The sequence below is a fragment of the Pimephales promelas genome, chromosome 16, assembly GCF_988280905.1.
Source record: "Pimephales promelas chromosome 16, fPimPro1.hap1.1, whole genome shotgun sequence".
Classification (NCBI taxonomy): domain Eukaryota; kingdom Metazoa; phylum Chordata; class Actinopteri; order Cypriniformes; family Leuciscidae; genus Pimephales; species Pimephales promelas.
The window spans coordinates 32,892,134-32,919,490 of NC_142784.1; the positions used below are offsets into that span (position 1 = coordinate 32,892,134).

The 27,357-nt window shown below is 37.0% G+C and overlaps 1 protein-coding gene across 1 annotated transcript in view; it reads right to left on the minus strand.

Annotated features, from left to right (window-relative positions):
• dync2h1 (dynein cytoplasmic 2 heavy chain 1) overlaps positions 1 to 27,061 on the minus strand; it is a 120,925-nt gene extending 93,864 nt beyond the window's left edge. The window contains exons 1-25 of the mRNA XM_089121540.1: positions 26,781 to 27,061; positions 25,707 to 25,893; positions 23,982 to 24,152; positions 23,095 to 23,233; positions 22,474 to 22,592; positions 20,848 to 20,992; positions 20,499 to 20,731; positions 20,284 to 20,415; positions 20,095 to 20,208; positions 18,150 to 18,261; positions 17,831 to 17,955; positions 16,599 to 16,774; positions 16,019 to 16,214; positions 15,500 to 15,595; positions 13,640 to 13,801; positions 13,448 to 13,546; positions 11,061 to 11,200; positions 10,740 to 10,968; positions 8,365 to 8,492; positions 6,227 to 6,342; positions 3,933 to 4,060; positions 3,637 to 3,786; positions 2,371 to 2,576; positions 622 to 777; positions 409 to 523 (exon numbers count right to left, since the gene is read on the minus strand). Coding sequence (XP_088977666.1) covers positions 409 to 523; positions 622 to 777; positions 2,371 to 2,576; positions 3,637 to 3,786; positions 3,933 to 4,060; positions 6,227 to 6,342; positions 8,365 to 8,492; positions 10,740 to 10,968; positions 11,061 to 11,200; positions 13,448 to 13,546; positions 13,640 to 13,801; positions 15,500 to 15,595; positions 16,019 to 16,214; positions 16,599 to 16,774; positions 17,831 to 17,955; positions 18,150 to 18,261; positions 20,095 to 20,208; positions 20,284 to 20,415; positions 20,499 to 20,731; positions 20,848 to 20,992; positions 22,474 to 22,592; positions 23,095 to 23,233; positions 23,982 to 24,152; positions 25,707 to 25,886 — 3,567 coding nt within the window. The 5' untranslated portion in view covers positions 25,887 to 25,893; positions 26,781 to 27,061. The remainder of the gene's footprint in view (positions 1 to 408; positions 524 to 621; positions 778 to 2,370; positions 2,577 to 3,636; positions 3,787 to 3,932; positions 4,061 to 6,226; positions 6,343 to 8,364; positions 8,493 to 10,739; positions 10,969 to 11,060; positions 11,201 to 13,447; positions 13,547 to 13,639; positions 13,802 to 15,499; positions 15,596 to 16,018; positions 16,215 to 16,598; positions 16,775 to 17,830; positions 17,956 to 18,149; positions 18,262 to 20,094; positions 20,209 to 20,283; positions 20,416 to 20,498; positions 20,732 to 20,847; positions 20,993 to 22,473; positions 22,593 to 23,094; positions 23,234 to 23,981; positions 24,153 to 25,706; positions 25,894 to 26,780) is intronic.
• Positions 27,062 to 27,357: the final 296 nt, after the last annotated feature.

Here is a 27,357-nt window from a genome sequence, read left to right on the forward strand (position 1 = left end):
AACTAACAGACATTTTGTTTACATCTGCCAAATGCCTTGCGTTTGATGCTAATTTATTTTACACAGACGTCCCCATGAGAAACAATTACTCTAAATAAACATCTGAACTTTAATAGTAAACATAATTCTAAACTGCAGCTTTTGACCAAACTCTGAGAAAGCCGTTCATTGAAATTAACCATCCAAATGAATTTGAACTACTTGAGAGAGAAGTTAAATAATAAATTAGCTATTGAAAGTAGCATTTTTAAACACGCTACTGAAAATGCAGGCTTTGCAAAATGAGCAGAATCACTAATTTTAGCAATTCCATACAGGAACAAACCCTGCAAATGACCTGAGCATGACCCGTCCAACACGTACAACAGAATTTCCAAGTAAATAACCAGAATAATCCACCCATGTGACCTTATATCTGTCCACTTCCTTCTGCAATTTGACGGACATGCTGGTTTTCTCCTCCAGCTTCCTCAGTCGGTCGTGCCACGAGAACAAAAACTCCTCGAACATGTGGGTCTTACTCCTGCAGGGAAAACACACACACACACACAGAGTTTGTTTCGCACACAAAGACCCTGAAAGTCCATGTAGGAATTTCTGAGAGGTTTCAGTGATTGCGACCTGAAGGAAATCCAGTCCTGCTGTGCGTTTCCATCCAGTCCCTGCTGAAACTCCTCGTACAGTTCCCACATCTCCGAACACTCCTTCAGATCCCTCAGCGTGTCGGAAGCCAGAGACGCGTCAGGAGAGCTCAGGTGAAAGTGTTCGCAGTCCTCCCTACAACACACACACACACACACCATTTCACAGGCGTTCATCTGCTTTTGTTTTTAATTGCACTAAGTTATATACATATGTGACCCTGGACCACAAACCCAGTCACATGACGCACGAGTGTATCTGTGGCAATAGCCAACAACACATTGTATGGGTCAAAATTATCCATTTTCCTTTTATGCCAAAAATCATTAGGATATTAAGTAAAGATCATGTTCCATGAAGATATTTAGTAAATTTCGAACTGTAAATATATAAAACATGTGTTTGTGTGAGTGAATGCAGCACAATCGAGAACATAAATGCACAAGGCAAGGCAAGGCATGGCCCTTAATCATATAATTGTGGACAAATGTGGGCACAGAGGACTTTTTATTTATTATAAACGTTATATCACTGTCTTCGATAAAGTTTTGTCTATCCATTTATGGTGTTTTTTTTTATTTTGGGGGTATTTTTGAATTTATTTACTTCAAAAAGTACCATATTTTCTATGTAAATTATGGTTATTTTTATGTTTTATTTAAAAAAAAAATTTTAACTACATTAAAATATCATTCCAATAAGTTCTTAGAGCTAAAACCTAACGATGAAGTGACTTTGCTGTCACGTGGTGTCTTATTTTGTCTTATTTTAGAAATGATCTAAATTACAGTTTTTCCCATTCATTTCTATGGGCGCCCATTTTTGACCCAAATACAAGATTAAGGAGTTTTTTTTTCACCCACTAAACATTGTAGAATTGAGTCAAAAAAAAATGTGTGTGTGTTTAGGAGGCAAACTTAGGAAAAGTACCCAAGTCTTGTACCGCTCAGATCAAGGGAAGTATTTTTTAAAAATAAATCAAAACTATTTTCCACACATTTGTCCAAAATAGGAGATTTTCACAATGTTTTATTGTCGTTGTTTTTTTGCACCCTCAGATTCTAGATTTTCAAATAGTTATTAGGGCTGTGCAAAAATTAATTGCGATTAATCGCATCCAAAATAAAAGTCTGTGTTTACATAATATATTTGTGTGTGCTGTATATAATTATTTTGTATAAATAAATACCTATGCATGCATGTATATATTTAAGAATTATTTGCGCTTAAATTCTGTATATATATATAAATACATAATCTATATTATATAAATATAAATATTTTATATATGAATAACACATTTTCTTAAATATATACATGCATGTGTGTGTATTTATATATACAAAATAATTATATACAGCACACACAAATATATTATGTAAACAAAGACTTTTATTTTGGATGCGATTAATCGCAATTAATTTTTGCACAGCCCTAATAGTTATACATCTTCCAAATATTGTCCAATCCTTATTAATTCAGCTTTCAGATGATGTATAAATCTCAATTTCAAAAATGTGTTCCAGGGTCACATATATTTTCATATTTATTCATTTTTACACATGGTTTGGATTTGTTTTTTTAGGTATCGCTTGTAGCAGATTGTAATTAATGTGTATTCCGTGCACATTGTGTTATACATGGCCTTGTTAATCGCCCATGGGGACAAATAAAGTGTTTTTTGAATTGAATTGAAGTGCGTGCGAGAGCAGAAGTAAAGTCACACACGTGAGTTTTGTGCGCGTGTTCTCCAGCTCGTCGAACTCGGCTCGTCGGTCCCGGATGTTCTGGACGCAGCGCTGCAGAGCCTCGTGGTCACCTGACTCGATGATGTCATGCCCGGGTTTGAGCTGGTCCCAGCGAGCTCTGAACTTCTGCAGGTCCTGCAGGTAAACCTGTACCTGCGACTCCACGTTCCCTTTCATCACCTCCACCTGAGAAACACAGTGTGTTTACAGCCTTACATTCACAACAATACAACACCTCGAAAACTGATGAGTGATCTGAGCCGGTCCTTTAAACTGAATCACTAAATCGTCATCTTAATCAAAACCGTCTTCTTGTTCACGACAGCGTTATTTTAGTATCATTAATACACTATCGTTGTATTTATTTATGCTTTAAATTAGTTTTTTTTTTAAATATTTTCCTTTTTTTTTTCATTTTTGTTGTGCTTTTGGTTCGGTATTATTTGTAAAATGTCTATTTGTTTTTTATTAATTTATATTTCAGTTTTCGTTTTAGTAATTTTAACTCTTTTATTATATATACAATGTTTATTTTTTATTTTAATGAATTTAGTTTTAGTAATTTTAACTCTTTTATTATATATACAATGTTTATTTTTTATTTTAATGAATTTAGTTTTAGTAATTTAAGTACTTCAACTCAATGAAAATTCAATTTTGCCTTGGAAATAAAAAATTGTATAAAATAAATTAGCAAAAAAAAACATTTTTATATATATTTTATTTGATTTCTGTTAACATTAATATTAGTTTCAGTTAACAATAACACTGAAACAGTATTTTATTGTATACATATTGTAAATAAAAAAAGGCAAAAATGTTGCAAAATTCTACTGATATTGTGTAGTTTTTATTTTAATATGAGTGTGTTTTAGTAGTTTTCGTTATTATTATATTTTAAATATGACTTTTTAGTTTTCAGTCATTTTTATTTCAGTTTGAGTTTCAGAAATTTGAGTACGTCAACTAAATTAGAATGTAAAAATAAAAAATAAAATAAAATAAGTTATTTTTTATATTTTATTTAACTTCTGTTAACATCTATTTTATTTAAATGTTTAGTTTTAGTAAACGATAAAAACACTGGTTCATGACATCTTGCAGTTAAAGACACAAAATTGTGTCTAACAATTTATTGAATTAAAAAAAAGGCAAATATGGTTGCAAGATTCTATTAGTTATTATGGAAAATTGTACAAAACAGTGTGTGTGTGTGTATTAGTGTGTGTATGAGGTGTGTTTGTACTTGTTCTTTAATCATGAGCTGATGACTCTCCATCATGAGCTCAAATTTGTCCCATTTGGCTCTCAGGGAGCTGATGGTGTCCAGACCTCCACCCGCCACGGAGCGCAAAAGCCTGTTCTTCTCCTCCGCCTGCTGGAACTGAGGCAGTATCTGCACACAACATCAGTACAGCATTAACACACACACCACATATCAGCACAGCAGAATATCTTTACACACACTCACTCAGACACACAGTTTTCGTGAAGGGGAGCATTCTCCATCCAGCAGTGAATGTGGTGTTTATGGGGATGTACCTCAGGTTTCTGGAACTGTAATTGGCTGTGTTTGGCATCAGCCTCTCCAATCTCATCGATGCTCTCAGGACGCGAGGACAACGTCTCCATTGCACCGCTCACGAATGAATCAATAACCTGAATGTGACCTGCACACAGTTTTACACAGGTGAACACACACTGTGCAAACACGACCAGCAGAGGTCAGTGTTGGACCATCTGATCTCATGAACACCACTGGAAAGATCTGTCTGTTATAGGAAGTGCTTGCCTTGGTTAGATCTGAACAACTAGTTTTGCACCTAATATTTATTCAATCATATTTTATTTGACATTAGCTTTGTTTCAGTTTTTAATAGTTTTAGTTAACAATAAAAACACTGGTTTGTAGGATGCACACTTTGGGGCGGTTTCCCCGGACAGAGATTAAGCCTATAGTCCTAGAATAAAACGGCCCTTTAAACCTGATTAACAAAAATCTGCTTTCTATGTCATGGCTTTAATAGTCCTAGATTTAGTTTAATAAGCCGATTTCCTGGAGGAAGACTACAGTTACTCCAGGACTAAATTGAGTCTTAAATTAAACCTACCAGGAGGCAGGTTTAACTTCAGATTAACTTTGTGTTTCAAAGAAGACCCCTGCATTACTTGGATACACACACATTCAGTACATATATTAATATATCATTTAATTATGTTTTAATTGTATGGGGTTTCTTGTTAAAATGTGATTAGTTCATGTTAAACTAACTTGAAATGGTCACTTAACTTTGACTTCACTTGATGTTTTAATTATCTAGTAACCTATACATGACATTCACTTCCCATCATGCTTTGCACAGGGCTGAAATGTAAATTTTGAAATAAAGTGATATTTTATGCAATTATTTTATTAAGATGAGAAAACAGAGAGAATGTTTAATGTTCTATTATTATGTTGTTATTTAAACGTTTATGTTATGTTAGTGTTTTTGGGGGTTACCGTTTTGGTGAAGCCTTGGATCGAGGACCTGCTACAAAAATTCAAGCTGTATAATTAATAAAGCAACCCCTGGGTACTACTCTAGTTGAAAGTATTGCTTCTAGACTGTCAACACCGAACCCCACATGTGTAAAGTAATGTTTTAGTAAGTTTGTTACGTAAATCACAGGAATAAACAAGAAGCATTAATTATAGCATATGAGTTGTTTGAATAATTCATTTTAAATGAAAACCATTCATTGTTAAAGAACATCATTGATTCTAGTTGTACATCGTTGATTTTACATGTATATGTATTTTGTTATATACATATACACAAACAAATTTCCGACATTTCTTCTCTATTATTCCATAGCTGGTGTGTGCAGATTATTTAGCTTGCATAAAAATTATTTTCTCTTGTTAGTTTATGTTTTTTGATTGCAATCTTTTTCTGATGCCATTGTTTTCCTTGGATTTGCTTCTCAGTTCCATGCAATTTTAAGCTTTTCTTGGTTCATTCCGTGTTTTATAGGCAACCTCTGTCATGCTAATTCAGATTAGCACAGTTGGTTTTAATTTAATCTGATTTATTTTAGTTCAGGACTCCATAGTCCAAGTGTAACTAATCTGTACTTAATCTGTGTTACAAAAAGCCATTTTTTAAGACACGATTAACTATTCTAGATTAAGGCCTACTCCAGGCTTAATTTAAACCCTCTCCGGGAAACCGTCCCTTTGACTTCTAATTGAGGAAAAACTTATTTGTGGTGTTTTCCCTGCTTAAAATTGGACATTATAACAATAAACATTTTCATTAATTTTTTTACTTTAAAGTTCTTGAAAATACTTCTTTATTAATAAGGACTTTATTAATTCCCTCCCTGGTGCCGTATGGATTACTTTTATGATGGATGGATGTGCTTTTTTGGACTTCAAAATCCCACACTTCATTCATTGCCATTATAAAGCTGAATATTTTTAAACATAACAATATAACTCAGATTAAAGAAGGAAGTCATATAGACCATTTCACAAGATGTAAACAACGCTGGTCCAGAAACACTTCCTGTTTCAGTTTGTAACTGTTTTCTTTATTTCACATGTAAAGAAAACATCTTAAAGATGTTTGTTTAACTTTTTGATTCAGTTTTAAATGTTCTGTTGGTTGTATTTTGTCCCAGCTTTTATGTAGTGTTAAAAAACTGAAACAGGAAGTGCTTCTGGACCAGTGTTGTTTACATCTTGTGAAATGGTCTATACACCTAGGATGTCTTGAGGTTGAGTAAATCATGGGCTAACTCTCATTTTTGGGTGACCTGCCCCTTTAAAATCTGTGAATATCTGATCTCACCCTGGATGGATCTCCTCAGGGACGTCAGGAGAGCGTCAAACAACTTCTGGATGAGATCGTCCACAGCTACTCTGACAGGTTCACAGTTCACCGTGATGCAGTCAACCTTCTCTGTGCTATACACAAACACACACACACAGTGTTAAATGCAGCACTGATTATCAAACACACAGTTTATACACACGCCAAAACAGTATGACCAGTCTCAGGTGAAGCCACGGTTCTCTCCTAACAAGGCCACATATTAAGGTCTGGGTAGATTTGATGGTCAGCAAAGTATCAGGAGCCAGATCGTTATGGCAAGACGAATAGGTCCAAAACTCAAGGCTTGTGTGTCGCTCCGGTCAGCAGTGCGGTGTCCGAGGAGGAACACACACAAACTGGCGACAGGTTTGATGCAGGCTATCCCGTCTGATCCACTCAAAACTTTAATGATGGTCACAACACACACCGCATCACACTCGCCGTCTAGCTGTGCCCTGTTTACCTGGGGAAGTGATGCACTATGGGACATTGACAAGCCGGTGGAGGGAATGTGACGCTCTGGGAAAGCCACTAGTGTTGCACGATATACCGGTACTAGAAATGTATCGCGATACCCTGCTATTACTAACGGTACGATGCTAATTTTATTAGAGTCACAGCGCTCTAATAAGAGCAATATTTCTTTATTTCCATCAATGTGTGACAGCTGGAGTCAGGACGTTTACATTCACTAATGGGAGCAGAACAGTCCCAGGGTACGTGCATGTGTTAAAGCCTAATGTTCTGTGTGATTAATGTTAATCAAATCACCCAATGCTTGACTGAATACATTTGATCTATTTATTAAGAATCAGTCTATAGCTCATTTTCAGAGTCACAGTAGCATTCAAAAAAGAAGTTTTGTTTATTTGTATTTTATAGTATTTGTCATATTTTTTGTAATTTTCTTTTTGGCTTATTTTTAATAGCAATAAATAATATAAAATTTAAAATTTATCTATATTGTAAACAAAAAAATATTAAATGACTCATCTCATGGTCATGACAACATGTCCAGAATTGTGAAAGGTTAACGAATGTTAACATGATTGATAATAATGTCAATGTTGCAAACATCTCTGTAAGGATGTACACACTGGCATGTGATTATTATTATTTTTTATTTAATAAAGGGGAAGGAATGGTCTAAAAGCAGGGCAGGATCATGCTGGTCAAGTGAGTTTTTAAGTTTTTTTTTTGTGATCAATATTTTTTATTTTAAGTTAACATACCAGATACAAATCAAAGCTCACTGAACTATATACAAACAGGTGCCATGAAAACTCTCCACATATATATATATATATATATATATATATATATATATATAAATAAATAAAAAATTAAAAATATATATAATAATAGTAACAATAATATATATATATATATGAAGAGTTCAGATGCAAAAGCCTCTAAATGCCATTTGAAATTTTCTTCTAAAATTACCATTTTTATTCAGCTTGTATATTTAAGTTCAGTAATTTCACTTAAATGACAATTAATAAGTAATCTTCATTGCCATTTAAGTGAAATTACTGAACTTAAATATACAAGCTTGATAAAAATGATCATTCTAGAAGAAAATTTCAAATGGCACTTAGAGGCTTTTGCATCTGAACTCTTCATATATATATATATATATATATAAGAAATTACAGAGAGAGGGAGATATAGGATGTCAAAATGAGTTTTTAAGTTTTTTTAAGTTCAGTCAGTTCTGTCATATTTTTCAATTACTTTTACTTTTCTTCCCGTAGTATCGATCCAGTATCGGTTTTGGGGTATTTTTGCCTGGTATCGTATCGAAGTACCATAATTTTGGTATCGCCATTCATGTGGATGTCACTTTGACACGTAGCACATACTAAACATTGTTGCAGGTGTTCCTGGTGGAAGTGGCTCTCTGCCACACTGCACACACTGATCAGGAATGCTTTGAGGAACATGATGAAGAGTTAAGGTTTCGCTCTGGCCTTGAGAACCTGTGGGATGTGCTGGACCAACAAGTTTGATCTAAAACACAACCTACAGGACTTGGTGCCGGAGACCAAAGGACACCTTCAGGGCTCTTGTAGAGTCCATGTTTTGGCATGATCACACACACACACACACACCTGGGCAGCCGCTCGGCTTCTTTTCCTTTGGCTTTAAGAGCTTTGAAGTTTCTCTCCCAGTCCTGGACACTGTGAAGGTGTTTCTCCACCAGAACATCTACATCCACCTGTCCCAGAACCACCCAGTCCTGAACACAGACAAACACTTTTAGAAATCACAATCAAATAATCCCCCATGCAAACATCTTAATGTCATAGATTTGTTCTTATCTGGCATAATTTTAGTAACAAACCCTCTCGTCTGTTATGAGTACGTTAAAAATCAAATCGGTTGATCAGGGAAACGCTAAAATGTAAAAAGGAACAAGTGACTATCCATTTAAATATGTATAGTTAACACAGCTTAATGTCAAAGGTCATGCATTCCAAACTTTTTGTTATGTGCTTATGTCATTTTAAGCGTGTTTTTTCTACTTAGCTTGAATGTATTCTATTTCATTTAAAGTTTTAGTAAGTTTAGTACTTTCAAAATGTCAATTCAATTAACGAAAACAGTGTTTTAAAAATAGTGGTTTAGTAAGCAAATAACAACACTGCTCCAAGCAAAGCGAGCAAAACCATCAAAAACACATTTAGAAACTAAAATCTGCTTATGTTATCATTTTGCATATTTATTTGTGATATAAAAGCATTTCTAAATTTGACATATTTTGTGCAATAAATATATACAAAAGGGTGAGAATGTGAAGAATTATACCTATTCATTCAGAAACTAAACTCATATATTGTAGATCATTATGTGTTTCTTTGGAAATCTCAAAATCGCAAACCTTCCCTTTTGTTATAAGCCACATAAAAAACTCCAATCGAGCAAAACTGAAATAAGCCCTCATGCGAAAGCTTTCATTGGGCCGCTTTCTTAGGAAGTGATGAAATGAGCAAAACGCTGAGCTGTCATTTCAGATTTGCAATGAACACGCTACTTAATAATTTTGCATACAGTAGGCAACTTGTGCAAGTTAATGAAAGCATGATGAAGGCTCATTGAGCTAATTAAAGCAGCACCTGCTCATTGATCGGACATCTGCTGTCAGCAGACACACAGATCTCAGACTGAACGACTCGAACGAGGTTTCCCAGTCATGCTGCTAAAGAGGAAGCGTTCAGGCCGTTTCCCCTCTGTGTGGGCGGCAGGAATCAGAAGTGAGTTTGTGAGCGAGTGGGCTGGGATTCCCCTTGACAGTATTAAAGCATCACAAGAGCCTTTGGTAGTGTTCTCCGGTCTAAACCACAATTGAAAGCGGCATTTCAAGAATGGACGTTTGTAAATGCAAAAACACAATAGATGCTAGCACTTGTTTTATCCTAGTGCACTGATCTAGGCAGCATTTCGGGCATCATAGACGCATTCAACATATCTAGATAGGCCGTTCACTGGGTTTTAAGCAACAGGTAATGTCTAATAAACAGGGGATCTGGTTGGACGTGTGTGTGGGTGGGTGTTCACGGTGTTTTCTAGAACATCACTTTAAAAGTGACCTCAGTTCATGACCTTTATGTGCCGAAATTCCCTTCGTGTTCTAATATTCTAATATAATTGGAATCCACCATGCGTGAATTATTTGTCCAAAACTTAATTTATAATCGACGTTTCCCTCAACTAACACTTTTAAGAGAATTTTGCACTGTATTCTGGGATTTTCACTTTTTTTGGTGGTATATTGGGGTCCATTAATTGAAAGAAGCATCTTACACTCAATTTTCAGCATCATTACTCCATTCTTCAGTGTCACATGATCCTTCAGAAATCACTCTAATATGATGATTTGCTGCTCAACACACTTTTATGATTATTATCAGTGGAGCCCGACCGATAAAGGATTTTGAAGGCCGATACCGATACAAATATTTGTTGGTTTTAAAATATTCCAATATATATATCGGCCGATATTTTCTTTTTCCTGAAACGTGCAACAAAAAATGAACAGATTTTCCCTAACATTAGTTATTTGTAGTTATTTATGAGTTTTAACTAAAATAATATGATAATGCATTGTCACAACAGAACAGACTGATGACTGAGTGCCCTCTGGTGGACAAACTATACAACTCCAACACTCATGACATGGTTCAAGCGTGTTTCGTCCATTTTCATTTTATTTTTTAAATATTCATTTATCGGCCATTATAACTGCCGATACCGATAGTTTGGAAAATGCCTAATATCGGCCGATAATATCGGCCTGGCGATATATCGGTCTGGCTCTAATTATCAGTGTTGAAAACCGTTAAGAATTACATTTAATGACATGATGTTGCCTTTATTTTTGTTCAAAATCAGCTAAAACCTTAATTGGAACGGCCTTCTCATTAGTGCATCAATGACGGTACCTAGTTTGACAGCTCACTAGGGTTTGAAACGCAGTGTGCGCTACCTTAAACTTGTCCAGCAGTTGTGTGAGTCGACTGAAGAGGAGTTCAGCTTTGCTGAAGATGGTCAAGAAGCCGCTGGCGTTGCGTTCGATCATGCAGGTGAATATGGGCTCCTCTCCCGTCTCGCTCACGCCCCTAAACTGGTTGGGGATGCAGATGAACCGCTTCATCTCGCGGTAGTATTTTGCCCTGACCTCTTCGAATGCTGGACGGAACTGCAGCCGGCCCTGCCTGGAGAAACACAAGTAGGTAATTGAGTGTTTTTGGTTGGGTTTTTGAGTGAACTAGTCCTTTAAAACACATCAAGAGGAAAGGGCTCTGACTTGAAGATGAGGTCGATGTTAATCTCCGGCAGGTTCTTGTTGAGGGCCTCCAGTCCCACCTGATACTGATGCTCTAGAGCTTTATACAGCTGATGGTTCCAGTGCTGACGCCAGGCCCTCATGTCTCCTGGACGAATCCCCTGAACACACACACACAGTGTTCAAAACCAAGTGAGCTACATTCAGAAAGCATTTTTGCACTATTATGCCACCAACCTGGTTTTCTGAAAAAAAATCATGCCAAGGTTTGACAAAAGATGACTATAGTTGATGGTTTAATTATTGAAAAATGAAGATATTAAGACAGTTGTACTGTAAAATAAATGTATCATACATATATAATATGAATTTGAAAATTAAAATATGACTGAATATAATTGAAGATAAGTAATATGATTTTTCCTAAATATATATATTAGTGCTGTCAAACGATTAAAATATTTATTCGCGATTAATCGCATTAATGTCAAAGTTAACTCACGATTAATCGCACATTTTTATCTATTCTAAATGTCTCTTGATTTCTTTGTGTCCCATTATTTTTTTTTTCTCATTTTAATGCTCTTATCAACATGTAAAGGCCCTTTCACACTGAACGCGATTTTGACGCGCGAATAATTCCCGCGATGGTTTTATTTTTTGATCAGCTGTTTGTGTAATGAGTGCTTCCACACCAGACGCGAATCTGCTGCGGCGAAAAAACTAACTTTATTTTTTTCGCTTCAAGGTCGATTTTTTTTTACTGCTGCGGCGACAGAAAAGGCTTCATCCAATCATATACAAGGAAACAAATGTGACGTGACCGCAGCAATGACGGATCTTCTGATTGCTTGTGTGTCGAGTCGTCTGTGAATGAAAATCTGAAACAAGGACTGGTGGGACGTTGTGCTCGTTCGTTCGTATCGAGCCCAACCGGGTGTTTACAAGGCTTTTCAGTCTATTTGAGCTTCAATCCGTTTACTAAAAGTGTTTATTTGATTGCATGTAAACGTACTGATGAATGGGACAGCTCACCTTCTGCCATATGTTTCTAGCTCCGGTAGCTCTGTGGGTGCCCCAAACCTTCGTTTCTGCTTTTAAATAAAATGAAAAGCTTGTCTTCACTGGATGATAATGATGGTGATGAAGAAGCTGTTCCACATCATAGCACTATACCGCATTTTTTTGTCTGCATCCTTTTAATCGTCCTTTAAATAACAATTCTACAACTTAAAAAAAATGTAATAAGAAAACATAGAAAATGCACAGCACAGACGTTAATGGAGCCTTCACAAACAAACAAACTCTTCGTGGAGAGAGTGTTTGCTCTGATGAATGCTGCGTGGAAGGACAGGCAACTGTGGACCTAAAGTGAACTGGTGAAAGTGAGCTACACCTGCCAGTAGTTAGTTACTGACATGTACATAATGAAAAAGAAGGCCCTATCGAAGCTGCCAGATCATCAGACAAACAATATAAATTCAAAATGCACTGATCGAATCCGGTAAGAACGCATTCATCTTTATCTTTCCTAATGGACTTATTGCTTATTTGAAAATGTGCTATTTAGAGATTGGGATTTTTTTTTTTATAAAGCCTATGAAAAGCATCATGTTAACATCACTGCAAAAGACATCTAATATAAAATCTATATTTATTCACCTAGTAGGCTATAATAATAAGTATAGAGTAGCCTACGTTTTCTGATGAAAATCAGTTTTGCTTTCCTCGGCGCGAATGTTTTGGAATGTTAAAGCTCTGAACGTCGCAAATTCGCGTCGCGGCTGATGTGAATGGTTTTGAAGCGAACTAATCGCATGCGAACTATTCGCTTTTTCGTTTCGCTTTTCCGTTACGCGTCCGGTGTGAAAGGGCCTTAAAAGTGGATCGGCTTGCTTTGTGCAAATGTTTTTTATTGAAAACAACAGTGGCATATACTGTGTTCAATTTCACACTAACATTCTCACTTGGAGCAAATAATCTCTCACACAATGTAACACTGTCCATCAATAAAAGCGTGAAAGAAACACTGATGGCGGCGGAGAATTCACATTAGCTGTGTGCGTGTGTGTGTGTGTGCTTGGCCATCATCAAGTGGTGTTTCAGACTGGACGTGCTGCGATGATAGCTCAGTTCACAATGCAAAAAACGTCAGAGCCGTTAATAACACGTTTAACTGACAGCCCTAATATATATATATATATATTTTTTTTTTCCACCCTTAGTAGTTGTAAAAAAGAAAAAAAGAATGTATACATTTATTAATATTGCTGTACCCTTTGTAAATTCCCCCAAAAAATATATATATTTATTGATAACTGATATATAATCACATAATTTTTGTCCAACTTGTGCAACCCTACAAGCAAGCAGCATTTACTGTGCAGTAACAGAAGACTCATGATCACCTGAGACTCCAGTGTGGCAAATCCAGTCCTGAGATCCTGAAGACCATCTTTCCATTTTTGCTGCTGACGCAAAAGATCCACTCCCATCAGACACACCACCTATAAAACACACACACACACACAAAGCTAAAGCCAGTCAGCCAGCTCTTCAATGTTCATGTGTGCCTTGATGCTGGAGGAAAAAGAGTTCACCTTGTCAGAGAATTCGGTGTGCCACTTCCTGAGTTTGCGGTTCTCCGTGGAGAGTCTCTCAGCGGCGCTCTGCAGTTTACTGATGTACTGCTCCAGCTCTTTAGGATTCTCCCACGTGATCTGGAGTTTTCCGCCTTCGCCGTGAGATTGAGAACGTGGGTTCTGTTGTACAGCAAACAGAAAGAAGTGACCAGTTTATGATCAGTCCCTCCAGGATTTCACGATTTTTTTTGTGATTTTTGCGATCAAAATGACTGATTTTGTGGTGGTAATTTCCCAAAATTTGTGAAAAAATTTGCGATTTATATATAACATTTACCATAATAGTATTCAGTCCTTCCAGAAAAACGCGGAATTTTTTGGTGATTGTTGTGGGCAAAAAATTGATTGATTATGCGGCCCGTTTTCTTTAAAAATGCAATGGAATATGCGGGATATTTATGCAATTTTATGCGATGAAATTGCAGGAGTTTGCAAAAATTGAGGGAACTTGCAAAAATTGCGGTTTGATGAAAAAGAGAAAAAAAGTGATTCCCCCAACATCCTGTTCTCACTAGGCTAATGTCAGAGTCATTTCTTATTACTTCCTTTGATAAGCAAGCATACTACATCATAGAAAGTGCTGGGAATAGTTAATTTCTCATCTTGTTTTATTTCAGACTGTAAGAGTGTAAATAAGGTGTGGCCCCTTTAAGAGCTGCGCGCTCCCTGTTGAACTCTCTGCAGTGTTATATGCGCCTAGAACACCCCATGTGTGCGGGTAATTTCTGTTTGATGCTACTACTTTTATCTTATGTTGTTTATTAAGTAACGATGTGACGGTAGAACGTGTGACAGACAGTTATACGAGTTCGATTTGTGATGTCAATCGCCTCCGTGAGTCTGTCTGGCGTCGCGTAATTGCGTCACTTCATAACGTTCCCATGGAAACAGGGGGAAATGGCTGCTCTCCTGTGAAGCAAACGCAACATTTTTCAACTTTCTGCTAAGATACATGTGACTTTTTTTTGCAACGAAAATGCGAGGATTATGAAATTATGCAAACCCCACATATTTTGCACGGAAATCTGCAATTTATGCGGCGAAAGTGCGGTGTATTTGAAAAAATGCGGCCCCCGCATAAATATGCGGACTTTGGCTGATTTTGCATTGAATTCAGCGATCGCATAATCGCGTTTTTCTGGAGGGACTGTATGATACTCAAAACATTGCCAGTACTCATTTATCATGCAAAATACAAGTTTGGGGTCAGTAAGAATTAGGGTTGGGAATAAAAATCTATTCCAATTCTGGAATCGGATCCTTAAAGTCAGGAATCGGATACGTGATGTGTTTTCCAAAGCGTGTGCACAGAAATCCGACACAAAATATCAAAAAGTTATGTCTTAAATGAAAGTAAACAGTTGCTTGTGTAACAGGATATTGGATGGGTGCATTAGTCTGAAACTTTTGTAACTATATTTGTAATGTACATTTTATTTATAAAGTGCAGTGTTATGTTATTTCACATTTGATTACAGTTTCTGTACCTGAATATCTGACAATCTAAAAACACTGTTTAATTCAATCCAGTTGTATTTTTGATTGCTAATTTGTTTAATTGTCTTTAATAATGCTTGAAATGTCTCTTAGTTAGGCTAGTTGTATTTGCTGTGGTATTTTTAAACCATAGGCATAAGTTCCTTGAGTAAGTGTTCTTTAGCCCGTCTGATTTTTGTTCATGGTATTCAGCCAAAATGACATGTTTTTCAATAAGACTTTTTTTTATTGGAATTGAAATTAGGAATTGATAGGCAGAATCGGTATCAGAGTCATTAAAATTCAACCAATACCCAAACCTAGTAACAATTTAGTGATTACCTTGATGACCTGCTCAAAGGCCAGAGCACAGCCGAGCATCATGGGTCGTTGAGAAGGGATCATCTGCTGATCGATGGTGTTGTAGAAATGAGCCACCTGTTAAATACACAAAGACAAGTCTACATACAACACAATATTTGACCTAAGAATCCAGTATGGGGGAAGCTACACTACAAGCAAATAAAAATGTAAACAGTCAACCTACTAAGAGTAGCTTGCTGCAATTAAACTATGTAAGAGGTACTGAATAACTATAAAATGATATAGCTGACTTCAGAGCTGTATTTATCTGGAGCGAATTATATTAAGTGTTGACTCAAATGAATCATTGATTCATTTCAGTGATATGAATGAACTGATTCACCTGATTCACATAAACGAATCTAACTTCCTTTAACATTCTAGAATAAAATCTTGTCTATGAATGTCACTCGTTGGGTTAGTAGTCAAATTGGTACTTTTAGCAAGCGTACAGTGTAATGAAAACTCCAGTCCGTATGTATATGTGTGTTCACACACCTGTTTGAGGATGATGGCCTGTCGGTAGAACTTGTCTGCGGTGTTTGCCGCCTGCTGGATCTTAGCAGGGATGGTGAAGCCCAGAGCGGAGAGCTGTCGAACCTCTCTGAGTAAACTCACCAGCCGGTCCGAGTACTGGATCTTCAGTTTACCGTCCATGTGATCCAACTCCATCACACGGTTACTGGCCTGCAAACTAGACATAGATAGATAAATATAAATAGATAGATAAATATGGATGGATGGATTATAAATAAATATAAATAAATAAATCCTATTATTGCAATAACCCAGTCCAGTTCACATGAGGACTTAGTGAGATATAGGGGTTAAAATGATTTTAAGTTCAGGAGTCTGATAGCTTGTGGGAAGCCTCTGAACTAGACATGTGAACCATGAGCTGAAGTTTTACGTTTTTACACTTATCCTAAATTACTTTAGGCTTAACTATCAAGGTAGACAGAAGGCATGTAGTAAATTGTGTACAACCGTTTTTTCAGTAAAATTTCCTTATCAAACATGATGCTTTATAGGAATATGAGGAATATTAAATGTTTGTTGTTTGTGCGTGTGTGTTAACCTGATTCCAGATTTGGGATCGGAGAGTCCTGACAACAGGTCTCTGGTCCAGTCCTCAAACTGCTCCTGCTCGTATGATCTCAGCTGGTCCTGCAGCTCATCAGAGAAACGGGACAGCGACCGAAACCCAGACAGATCCGAGAGCAAAGCGTCTGCCATCTTCAGAGAGTCCTCCACCTACACACACACATTTTACTGCTATAACTAGTGACCAACTCAAGTCCTTCACCACGTATAATGTTCCTTTTTAATGTATTTAAAGGTGAAGTATGTTGTTTCTGCAATACTAGTGGTTCCTATCGGAATTACAGGTACGGGTGCTTGTGAAGGCACGTCTCAACAGGAGAGAGAAGACTACTTTCAGTAAAAGGTCCAACTTATTAGGATGCTCTGAGTCATAAGTAAGCAGAAACACTCTGTGTAGACAGCGAATCTGCATTGGGGGCATTTTCAGACATGACAGACCACAACTGTTTAGGCTAACATTATAAACGGGTACATGTGTCTTTCTGAACCGGTGCATGATGATGCTGAATGGCCTGTTTAATCTGTGAAGCTCTAAATGCAATGAGTTTTCACCAAAATCGAACGTCTCTTCGCATGTAATGTGTCAGTCATGGTCCCACACCCCCAAGCTCCGCCTCCTACAGTAGCCACGCCCCAAACTCTCACTATTAGTTGAGCTGGAAAGTGATTGACAGATCTGAACGGACAGCTCTTAATGATTTAATGGTGCCTGGGAGGCTCAATGTTTACACTTTTGGGGGAGATAAACCCATGAATAGCACACTAATAGTAGTCAATGAACAGTAAATTGAGTTAAGAGAACGTTAATACCTATTAACTAATTAGTTAAAAAAATTATGCTTTCATAAGCTGCTTAAACACAGTACATCAAGACCTTTTTTCCCTCTGAAATGTAGTTTAAATATGCAAATGAGGCATTTTATAATTAATGCACTAGTTTGCATAAATGTCATAAAACATTGGATTCAAAATTCATTTTACTGAAATATTAAAGGCTTTTATGGAGGGGATTTTAGATATTTATCACTCCATATATCAGAAAAATATATTTTCGCCATGTTTTTGGAATTACATTTTACATATAAATCAGGAAAATAATATATGAAAAAAAAAACCTTCAGAATATAAATTAGATAGGCATAAAACTGTAAAAGCAATGGTTCTGCCCGTAGTGTCTCATGAAAAGCTTGTCGGTGTGTACGTTACCTTAAGCAACAGCTGTCTGACCCACACAATGTTGTTGACGACCTCAGGAAGGTTTCTTCCTGCTAGAGGACCGGTTTTCTCTCCTGGAGCGCCGTGACAACGGCTCTCAAAATCTGCCCGCAGTCCTGCACAACAATACAGCTAGCATGAACAACTCTTTAAACACCTCTCTGGTGTCTTCTCTCTTCATAGTATGGCAATCTAGATAGCCTTAGTCATTTGTGATGACTTTTACTTTTAAAATACCTAATTTTGGCCAAAACGAGTGTTTCAAATCAGTCTTTTATGTGGTTGTATTGCTCAGTGTGTGTGATCTGACCCTTGTTGTAGTCCAGCAATCGTGTGAGGAGCGTTTCTCTCTCAGGCTGCAGTTCTTTGCTGATTGTGGGTCGTTTGATCAGATCTCTGTGTTTCTGAAAGGCCTGCAGCAGCTGAAACCACGTTGAGAAAAACAAGTGTTTGTCTGTGAATTTAGTAGGTCAAACATCAAGCACACAGACCGTCTGGAAGTTCACAAGGTGAACAATTTAAGTTTTGTTTAAGAAACGTATTTGAGATATTTAACTATGCTTTCTGAGGTCTGTGAAATAATGAGTAGTTTATTTTTAATACTGTTAAAAAGTTTGAGGTTGGTATGATTTTTGAAAGAAGACTCTTCTCAGTAGCGGTTCTAGGCATGGGCGAACCGGGCAGTCGCCCGGGGCGGCATTTCTTCATGTCACATGGGGGGCGGCAATACTCTGTGCCGCCAAGTTTTTCTATTTTTTTACCATTTCGATTCAACTATTGGCAATGGCGCCCTGCTTGCTGAGAAGGTGCCGTGCGCAGAAGCGATGTCAAGGTCGCTTTTGTACAATTATCGATAATAAACTAAATTTTAATGCCAATACGGATGCCATTTGTAAAAAGGTCCAGCAGCGTATGTTTTTTCTGAGAAAAATGAACTCGTTTAAAGTATGTTCTGTGTTAATGACACTGTTTTATAGGAGTTTTATCGAATCTGTAATTTCTTATTGTGACATTGTGTGGTTTGAATGTATCAACCTGTCAAATAGGAAAAGAATGACTAAGCTGATTATGACTGCTTCTAAAGTGATTGGAGTTCAACAGATATTGCCTCAGGACATTTTTAAAAAACGAGTTGCCAAAAAAGCTTTTTCAATAATCAATTGCCCATCACATCCATTGCATAAAGAGTTTGTTATCCTTCCATCTGGCCGCAGATATAGAGTAATGGGGGGGGGAACTAGGAGGTTTAAGAACTCATTCATACCAACTGCTATTTTAATGCTGAATAGTCTGTAACCATGTGTGTTCCTTTTGTTTCGTGTAAGTCCATGTGCGTTTTGTGATGTGTACCACCTGTGCAAAACCAATTTCCTAAGGGATAAATAAACTAAACTGAACTGAACTGAAAGGGGATCTCCTGATTAGTTCACGTATCGCGTCTTTTGCGCGCTCGAGGTCGTTATTTCAAATCCTCTATGTTTCAAATAGGCGCACGACAGCACGATAGCAACGACAGCCATGGGAAAATCGGTACGAATTTTACTATTAATAATAAAAGATAAGCTACTGTGCACTATAAATTTCAGGAATGTATCTTTATTGACTCATTCTTTTTATAGAGATGATTTAAATGCTGAAATATGAGGTTTATCTTTATATAAAAACCTTTTTTTTGTGTTAACCTTTTTTTAAGTTTAGTAGGTAAGATGAAAGACACTCCTTTAAAACAAACCTTTAATATTATTAACTTGGTGAATTGATTTAACTGTGTATTAGGCTTTTTGAACAAGATTCTGTGTATGTGATCATTTTGGTCACCATATTATCTAATACTTTTCTTAATGATCAACTAAAATCAACTTTAATTATGGTTTTTTACAGTAGCCTAATATGCAATTTTTTTTATTTATTTTTTTTTTTGCATTTATTTGATCAAAAATATGGAAAAAAACAGTGAAATACTATTAGAATTTATAATAACTGTTTTCTATGTGAATATATAGTAAAGTGTCATTTATTCCTGTATTTTCAGCATCATTACTCCAGTCTTCAGTGTCACATGATCCTTCAGAAATCACTCTAATATGATTATAATCAGTGTTGAAAACAGTTGTGCTGCTTCATATCTATGCACTCGCCCTCACTCAGACAGTCTCTCTCTGTCTAAGTGGGCGATTCTTGTCTAGAGTAACGAAATTACTCAAACAAAAAGCTAAACGTCTGGATACACAGGACTAGTGTGAGTGTGTGTGTACCTGCTGCGGACTGTCCTGTGCATCTATTATAAAGGTCTTGAGCTTTCCAGCTGCTTCCTGTTCAGCTGGAGCGATGAGTCGATCAAACTGAGACACCGCGGCTCTCCATAAGGGCTAAACACATGAGTGATATATCAAAGTGTGTTTGCAATGGAAATACAGTAGTGAACATCTTGTGTATGTGTGTACCTCAGTATAAGGGTTGTAGTGTATCGGGTTGAGTCCCGTGAAAGGCTGATACACACGTGCGGCTGAAACCTGCTGTTTCCCTCCGGATAACAAACGCTGCAGTTTCTCACACACAGATCGCACCTGCACCACCTAAAACACACACACACACACACACACATCATAAGATAATGCAGCAGATGATACTGCAAGGTTTGATAGGTGTGCGGTCCGACCTCCTCCAGTCGCTGGGCGAGGCTCTCCAGCCCCTGTGGCCGGTGTTTCTCTCCGCTCCACGGATGAGGCGAGTAGCGTTTCCACACCTGACCAGTCAGGCGCTCACAGGCCGCCACCCACTGCTCACAGACAGCCACGCCCCCTTTAAGCCCCTCCCTGACTGTGAAATAAGGATCCTCCCACAAGCGCAGGGCATTCAACTTCCTCTGTACAAACCTGCCGAGGGCTCCGCCTGTGAACACACGTGCATCAGGACCGTTATTAGTACTTTCTCAAATATATTATTAAAGGGATAGTTCACCCAAAATGAGTGAGTAAATCATGGGCTAACTTTCACAGGTGTCGCACCTATGACATCCATGAGTCTGATCATGCGCGTCTCGGGATAGGCGGCGTGCTCATTCTGTTTCCACACGTCATCTACGGTCTCACGTGTGCTCTCAATCAGGTCCTGTACCTCCACCAGACTGAAACTATCCAGATTACTGTAGTCCTGAAACAAACACATGATTCAAAGTCCATGGAGGGTTACTTGTTCTTGGTTTTCAAGCATGAAATTAAAACTTATCTTTATAAAACAGCTTAAATTGATTGGATCTGATTTAAAGTTGATGTAAACAGCCAATTCATGGACATTGTGTTATTGGTACTGTAACTAAAAGTATTCTACATTTCTACATTGAAATAAAATAAAGTATAAATATTAGATGAAATAATTAACCTTAAAAGCTAGAAATTATGTATTGGCAACTAACTGAAATAAAATTGTTTTAAGTTAATAATAATAGACGTTCAACATTGATTGTGCTAGTATTGTTAACTAAAATTAAACTATTACAATTTTTATTGGTAATGAAAATAGGGATGCACGATATATCGGTATCGGCCGATATATGTTCATTTTTAATGTCATCGTTATCGGCCTTGTGACCGATATATTAAAGCCGATAAATAATGTATTATTCCCTTCAGCTGAGACACTTGTTGAGTGCTGTTTATGTTTTTGAATTTCTTGAAATATGATTGAAATCTCTTCAAAAAATGAAAATCTGATTCGGGACAACATGTGCAGTGCAAATCTGTCATATCGGCTATACAACACTATAATGAGAACATCATTATAATCGTGCGCTTGGGACATGGATTTAATTGTGAGACTTTTGTATTTGTAATCAGGCTCTCAAAATTAGATAAAAATTTGGATTTAAGTTTATCGGCCGATATATCGGTTATCGGCTTTCAAATATTAAGAATCATCGGTTATCGGTATCGGCTAAAATTTTCATATCGGTGCATCCCTAAATGAAAATAAGGCTGAAATAATATAAAACATAAACATTAAGATGAGACAATTTTGAAATGTTGACTTGGTATCTAACTTATAAATAATAATTCTAATCTTGTGTGTCTCCGTTCTCCCGCTCGCCACAAATGCTGTTTTTGTATTCTCAACAAAAGGCTATTTTTTTGTTGTTGATTTATTTGAAACTTAATACATATGATAAATCTAGTGTTGAATTGAATCTAATCGTATCGCGGGGAATTCTGAAGTATCAAAAATTATCAAATCGCTGGCTTATCGAAGACTCCGATTTACACCCCTAGCTAGCGGATCGTTAGGAAAGATTAAATGAATGTGATCATTTATGTTTGGGCCTGAAATCACTGATCCAACCTTTAACCCTAGCTGTGAGCGCACACCATTTCACGCTGTCATGTTTATATTTGAAACTAGGACAGTGGATTACGGCTTTGAAACCGAGTGCATTTGTATTGTTCTTCCTGTGACACCTGTGCTCTGCTTTCGCCTCAAACACGGAGATGACAGAGAGCACTGCGATAGCCAAAATGTTGGTGACATTTATTTTTATGTACACATAATGGGCCATACATGATATCCCTATATCGTGAGATAAGTCGATACTGTGCACATGAGCATCAAAACTCTTAATGTGTGTGTGTGTGTGTGTGTACCTTCTCAATGGTGGCGAAGAGCTCAGTGAAGTGTGCCGCTCGCTCTCTCTCGCTGCTCTGCTTTCCAGAGCGACTGACATCGGCCCAGAAGGAGAACTCATCCAGAGGGGTCATGATACCTGCACACATCAGCATGGGGACTTGACATTCACTTTTTGCTCATCAGCCACTGTGGCTAGTGGTTACAAGCCACGCAGCGTTTTCACTCCTTTTTAACTTTTACATGGAGGGAAAAACTGCCATATAGATATTTTAATATCGTCTCATAACTTGGCAGCCAGTATATTAGGCTCCTGTCACTTTAAGAGCTCGGATCCGTTATACTGCTTTATAGCCAATATGGTGTCTTTATGTAGACGCACATTGGGCATGAGCACAACATCTGCGGGAATGAGTAAAATTATACTTAATACATCCGAAACAAATGAATTGAGTGAGTGAGGAGAGGCGGGTGTGTGCGTCACTTGCTGTCTGAGAGATGAGTTTCAGATATTGCAGTATTGAAAAATGTATATTTGACAACACTAGTTTGCACTCAGATGCCACAACTGAAATATGTATATTATATAAAATTCAACCCGCCAATTTAAATGTACGACAACTCAAGATGGGAGAACTCACTTGACACATCTGACTCTGAATGACTCCGTTTCCCAGAATCCTTTGGTGTCGAGTGTCTAAGCACAGAGCCCAGCCCGACCTCAAGATCTGTGAGCAGAGACTGAAGCTTTGAGTCGAACGACTGACTCCATTTCTCATCCTGTAGAGAGCAGAAAACATACAACACATCACATTACAAAAGCAAGCAGAGTCTAGTAGTAGTAGTGTGTATTTGTCCCCGTAGTGAAAGTAGTTTCCAGCGTTTGTTGTAGTTTGTTGTTAGCATACACAAACAATATAGATTAAAAAAAATAGATCTAATTTAAGGTAACCACTGACCAGACCAGCTGACCACCAATCCACACAAGAAGAATCATTTAAAATCAAATTTCTAGTCTAAAAGATAGTTTGGACCTGTTTTCATGCATCGGGGAACAGTAATTCAAAAGCATAGGATAAAAGATTCCTCGTATCATTCACAATATTAGCATTATTCAGCACTAGCACTCTCTCTTATATATACTCTTTATACTTGTTAACTTAATTCCCAACTGTTTGCTTGTCATTCGTAGTGATTTCTTCTGAGCCACTGAAGCGTCACCATACCAGCAACTCAAACATAACGCTATGGACATTAAAAGACAGTCCGTACTTTAAGAAATGCAGCCTCTGTTGTATTTATAATTTGTTACTAATTGAATTTGTTCCCCATTGATTAATGTAGGATGGGTTATATCCAGCTCTCTCACGCTTAAATCAATAACCATCTCCCTAGTTTTGGAGGCATTTAAGAGGAGATTTGATTTCTCACACCAGTTTATATCACTGATTTCTGTGATACTCTATTTAGATTTAATTTTATTTACAATTTAGCACAAAACGTCCCAAGGAAACCCCAAACACCTGACCTGCAGCAGGACGGGGCCGTAGACCTGTCGCAGGGCCTGGTACAGAGTGCTGATGGGAGACTCCAGCATGGAGGACACCAGGACCGATCGGTGCAGGTTTTCCTCTGATACGACACACGGATGAGGTTTGAAGAACACGAGAACCCTGCCGTCACCCTCCATACTCTCCAACTACACAAAGACAACATCAGTATGTCAGTAAGTTCAGATCTAGTGTAGTGTGACCCAATAACAGTTAGTCGAGGGGCAAACAGGTTGGTATCAGATCAGGCCAATCTATGTTTTAACGTAACTGAAGTAAAACACTGAATGTAACTAAATGTTAAAAGTTATGAACGGTCATAAAGAAAAGAATGTCAAATGTCTAAATGTGAAGGCAAACATTTGAGAGAAAATCTGATGTACTATGGGTCTATATTAAACACGTCGCGTGCTGGTCTAAACGCGACAAATAGTACTGCCGCTTGTTCTTAAAGGGATAGTTCACAAAAAAAAATTTAAAATCTGTCATTATTTACTCACTCTAATGTTGTTCCAAACCTGTATTAATGTCTTTCTTGTGCTGAACACAAAAAGAAGATTTTTTTTTTTTTTTTATGTGGGTAACCAAACAGTTGCTGGTCCCCATTAACTTCTAGGAGAGAAAAAAAAAAGTATACACTGGGGACCAGCAACTGTTCAGTTACCCACATTATTCAGATTAACTTTTTTTTTCAACAGAAGAAAGATTCAGATTATTTTATTTCATGCCATGTCAGCAGACAAAAATTCATTTACAAAAATACAAACATCATATAAATACAACAAAAACAAAACAAATATAAACAAGAAGTCATCTTATACAATATATTTTTTTAAATTAACATATGATAAAAACTCCAGAACCTTTTCAGGCATAATTCAACAGAAGAAAGAAACTTATTCGGGTTTAAAACATCTTGAGAGAGTAAATTAAGACAATTTTCATTTTTGAGGGAACTATCCCTTTAGTGTTAATAAAACAAAACAAAAAAACACAAGGAGAAAATCACTCACTGACTGAGAACTTTAATAGTAGCTTTAATAAGCATAAATAATTTATACAGTGAAGTCCATGTAGTGTTTTAATTTCATATTTGTTCAATTAATTACTTTCTTCAATGCTACTGCTAAATACACCTACTGCATCTGAAAAAATAAAGCACTCTTTATTTAATTTGAATATTAATTTGTGTAATGTTTACCTTGTCTTATTCTTTTAATAACAAAGAAAATAATGACAACGATTTTTATCTTCACCACTGGCCTAAATGTATGTCTTTCTATTTTCTTTTGTTACCTAAGGCTTTGTTTTTAACATAGGGACATTAGTTTGGCTGTAATGAACAGCCACTTGCAAAATAGTAAAACCAAATTGAAAAAGAATCGTGATCTTGATTTTCCTAAAAAAAAATTGTGATGTGATATTTTTGCCATATCGCCCACCCCTGCTTTGAAGGGCATAATATGGCTTCTTTAAATAACAAAAAACTATTTCAAACTGTCCATGTCATTGAATCAGTTCAAAACACTTTCACATCCATTTTAAAAATGTATTAAAAAGATCTAGTAAACTGTGTAAGACAATGTATTGATAATTGGGGCGTCTATAACTAAACGCATCTAGTGACAAATCTTAATAATACCTTTAAAAGGATTTTGGCTAAAGTGACTAAACAAATATTGCTCAGATCAAGCTGTGCACACCTTGTTTGAGAAGTGCAGCTCATTTGCGTGTCTGCTGACGGCGAGCAGAAACTCATTCCCATCATCGAGGAAGTTATCGAGCGGACGACAGGACTGAGATGCTGGTGTGTCCAGGCTGAAGTGGTTCCCCACTGTGGTCAGGATGAAGAGTTTACGGGGGTCGTCTGTCCCGGGAGGCATCTTTCACCTGTTTAAACAACATCCCGTGGATTAGCAGCAGAAAAACAAGGGATTCAAAACTGGCATTGAAGAAATCATACAGTCAGCTTTCATATTTTCTCCCAATTCAAATTAAACTCGGGGTCGGGGACCAAATCTGGATTGGACAAACCTTTGATTGGATCGATTCATTTCCTAGAACTCTTCCTAATTTTTTTGTTTATTTGGCAAACCACAGGCAAAGTACAATGAACATGGGAACATCTCAGTAAAACAAGCAGCTGTGAAAAATATAATACACTGTATTTTGCCAGATGAGTTCATCTTTTTACCCTTTTACTTCCTTTTATAACTGTTAAAATTTGAATTACTTTATTTTAATTCATTTCTGTGTAAAACACCTATGTATAAACTAAATAAACAAACTTGCCTTGCCTAAAATAAATATAATAGACATATAAAATTTATAATAAAGCAGTGCTGATTATGACAGCATAAAAACGGAGATCAAATTATGCATTTATGACTGACAAACACAACTCAATATTAATGTCTGTGATACTCGAGTACTATTTTAAGACAACTAAGATTTAATGTTATTTGCAATTTAGCACAAAACAATGCAAAAGCATAATTGCTCTAAAAATAAGTCTCAACATTTCCTGTAAACTTCTGGCGTATTTATGCATTTTGAGTCATTTTTTCTTTGGTTTAGCAAACTGACAGATAAAACATCTGACATATTTAACGTTTCCACTTTAATACTGAGATTAATTCAGTTTAATACTGTTAACACACAAGCGCGACAAGCAAACGCGCACGTATTACTTGTTTAACGCATAAAGACACAAATATAAAGCTTTAAGTAACGTATATCATAAGGACAATGAAATAAAGGGGGGAAAAGCGTCTTACGGTTTATTGAAGTCGAGACTCTGACAGTTTGATCAGTTCTGCTCAAGGATTAGCACGCTAGGCTAGGCTAACCGCTATCTCCGACTATCTCTCACATGAAGTGAATTTACTCCTGCAAAATAAAACAACGAGCTTCAGTTACACGGAAGGCAGAAGGTTGTGAAGGACACGCTTTGTGTTTGACTTTAAACACATTGTCGACAGCAGATCATGTCATTTGTCGGGTGGATGTGCAGGAGCGTGAGGGAATGTCGTGGCGCATTAGCGGTGAAGCTGGCGCGGTCTCCATGGCAACTGCGAACTTATCGTAACGTAACGAGTGTCGTGAATGCCAAGCGCGTACGTATATTAATGTAGTTTATGGGTTGAAGTGCGTAGATTCAATGTCAGAATTTAGAAGTAAAACGCGGTTGTTGCTTTTTCTTTATTGCTTTATGCGTGATTAACATTGACAGTCAATCTGACAAAATACTTATAGTACTGAAATCTAACTATCTATCTATGTTTCTGTCTGTCTGTCTATCTATCTATCTATCTCTATTTATCTATCTCCATCTATCCCTCTGTCTTTCTGTCT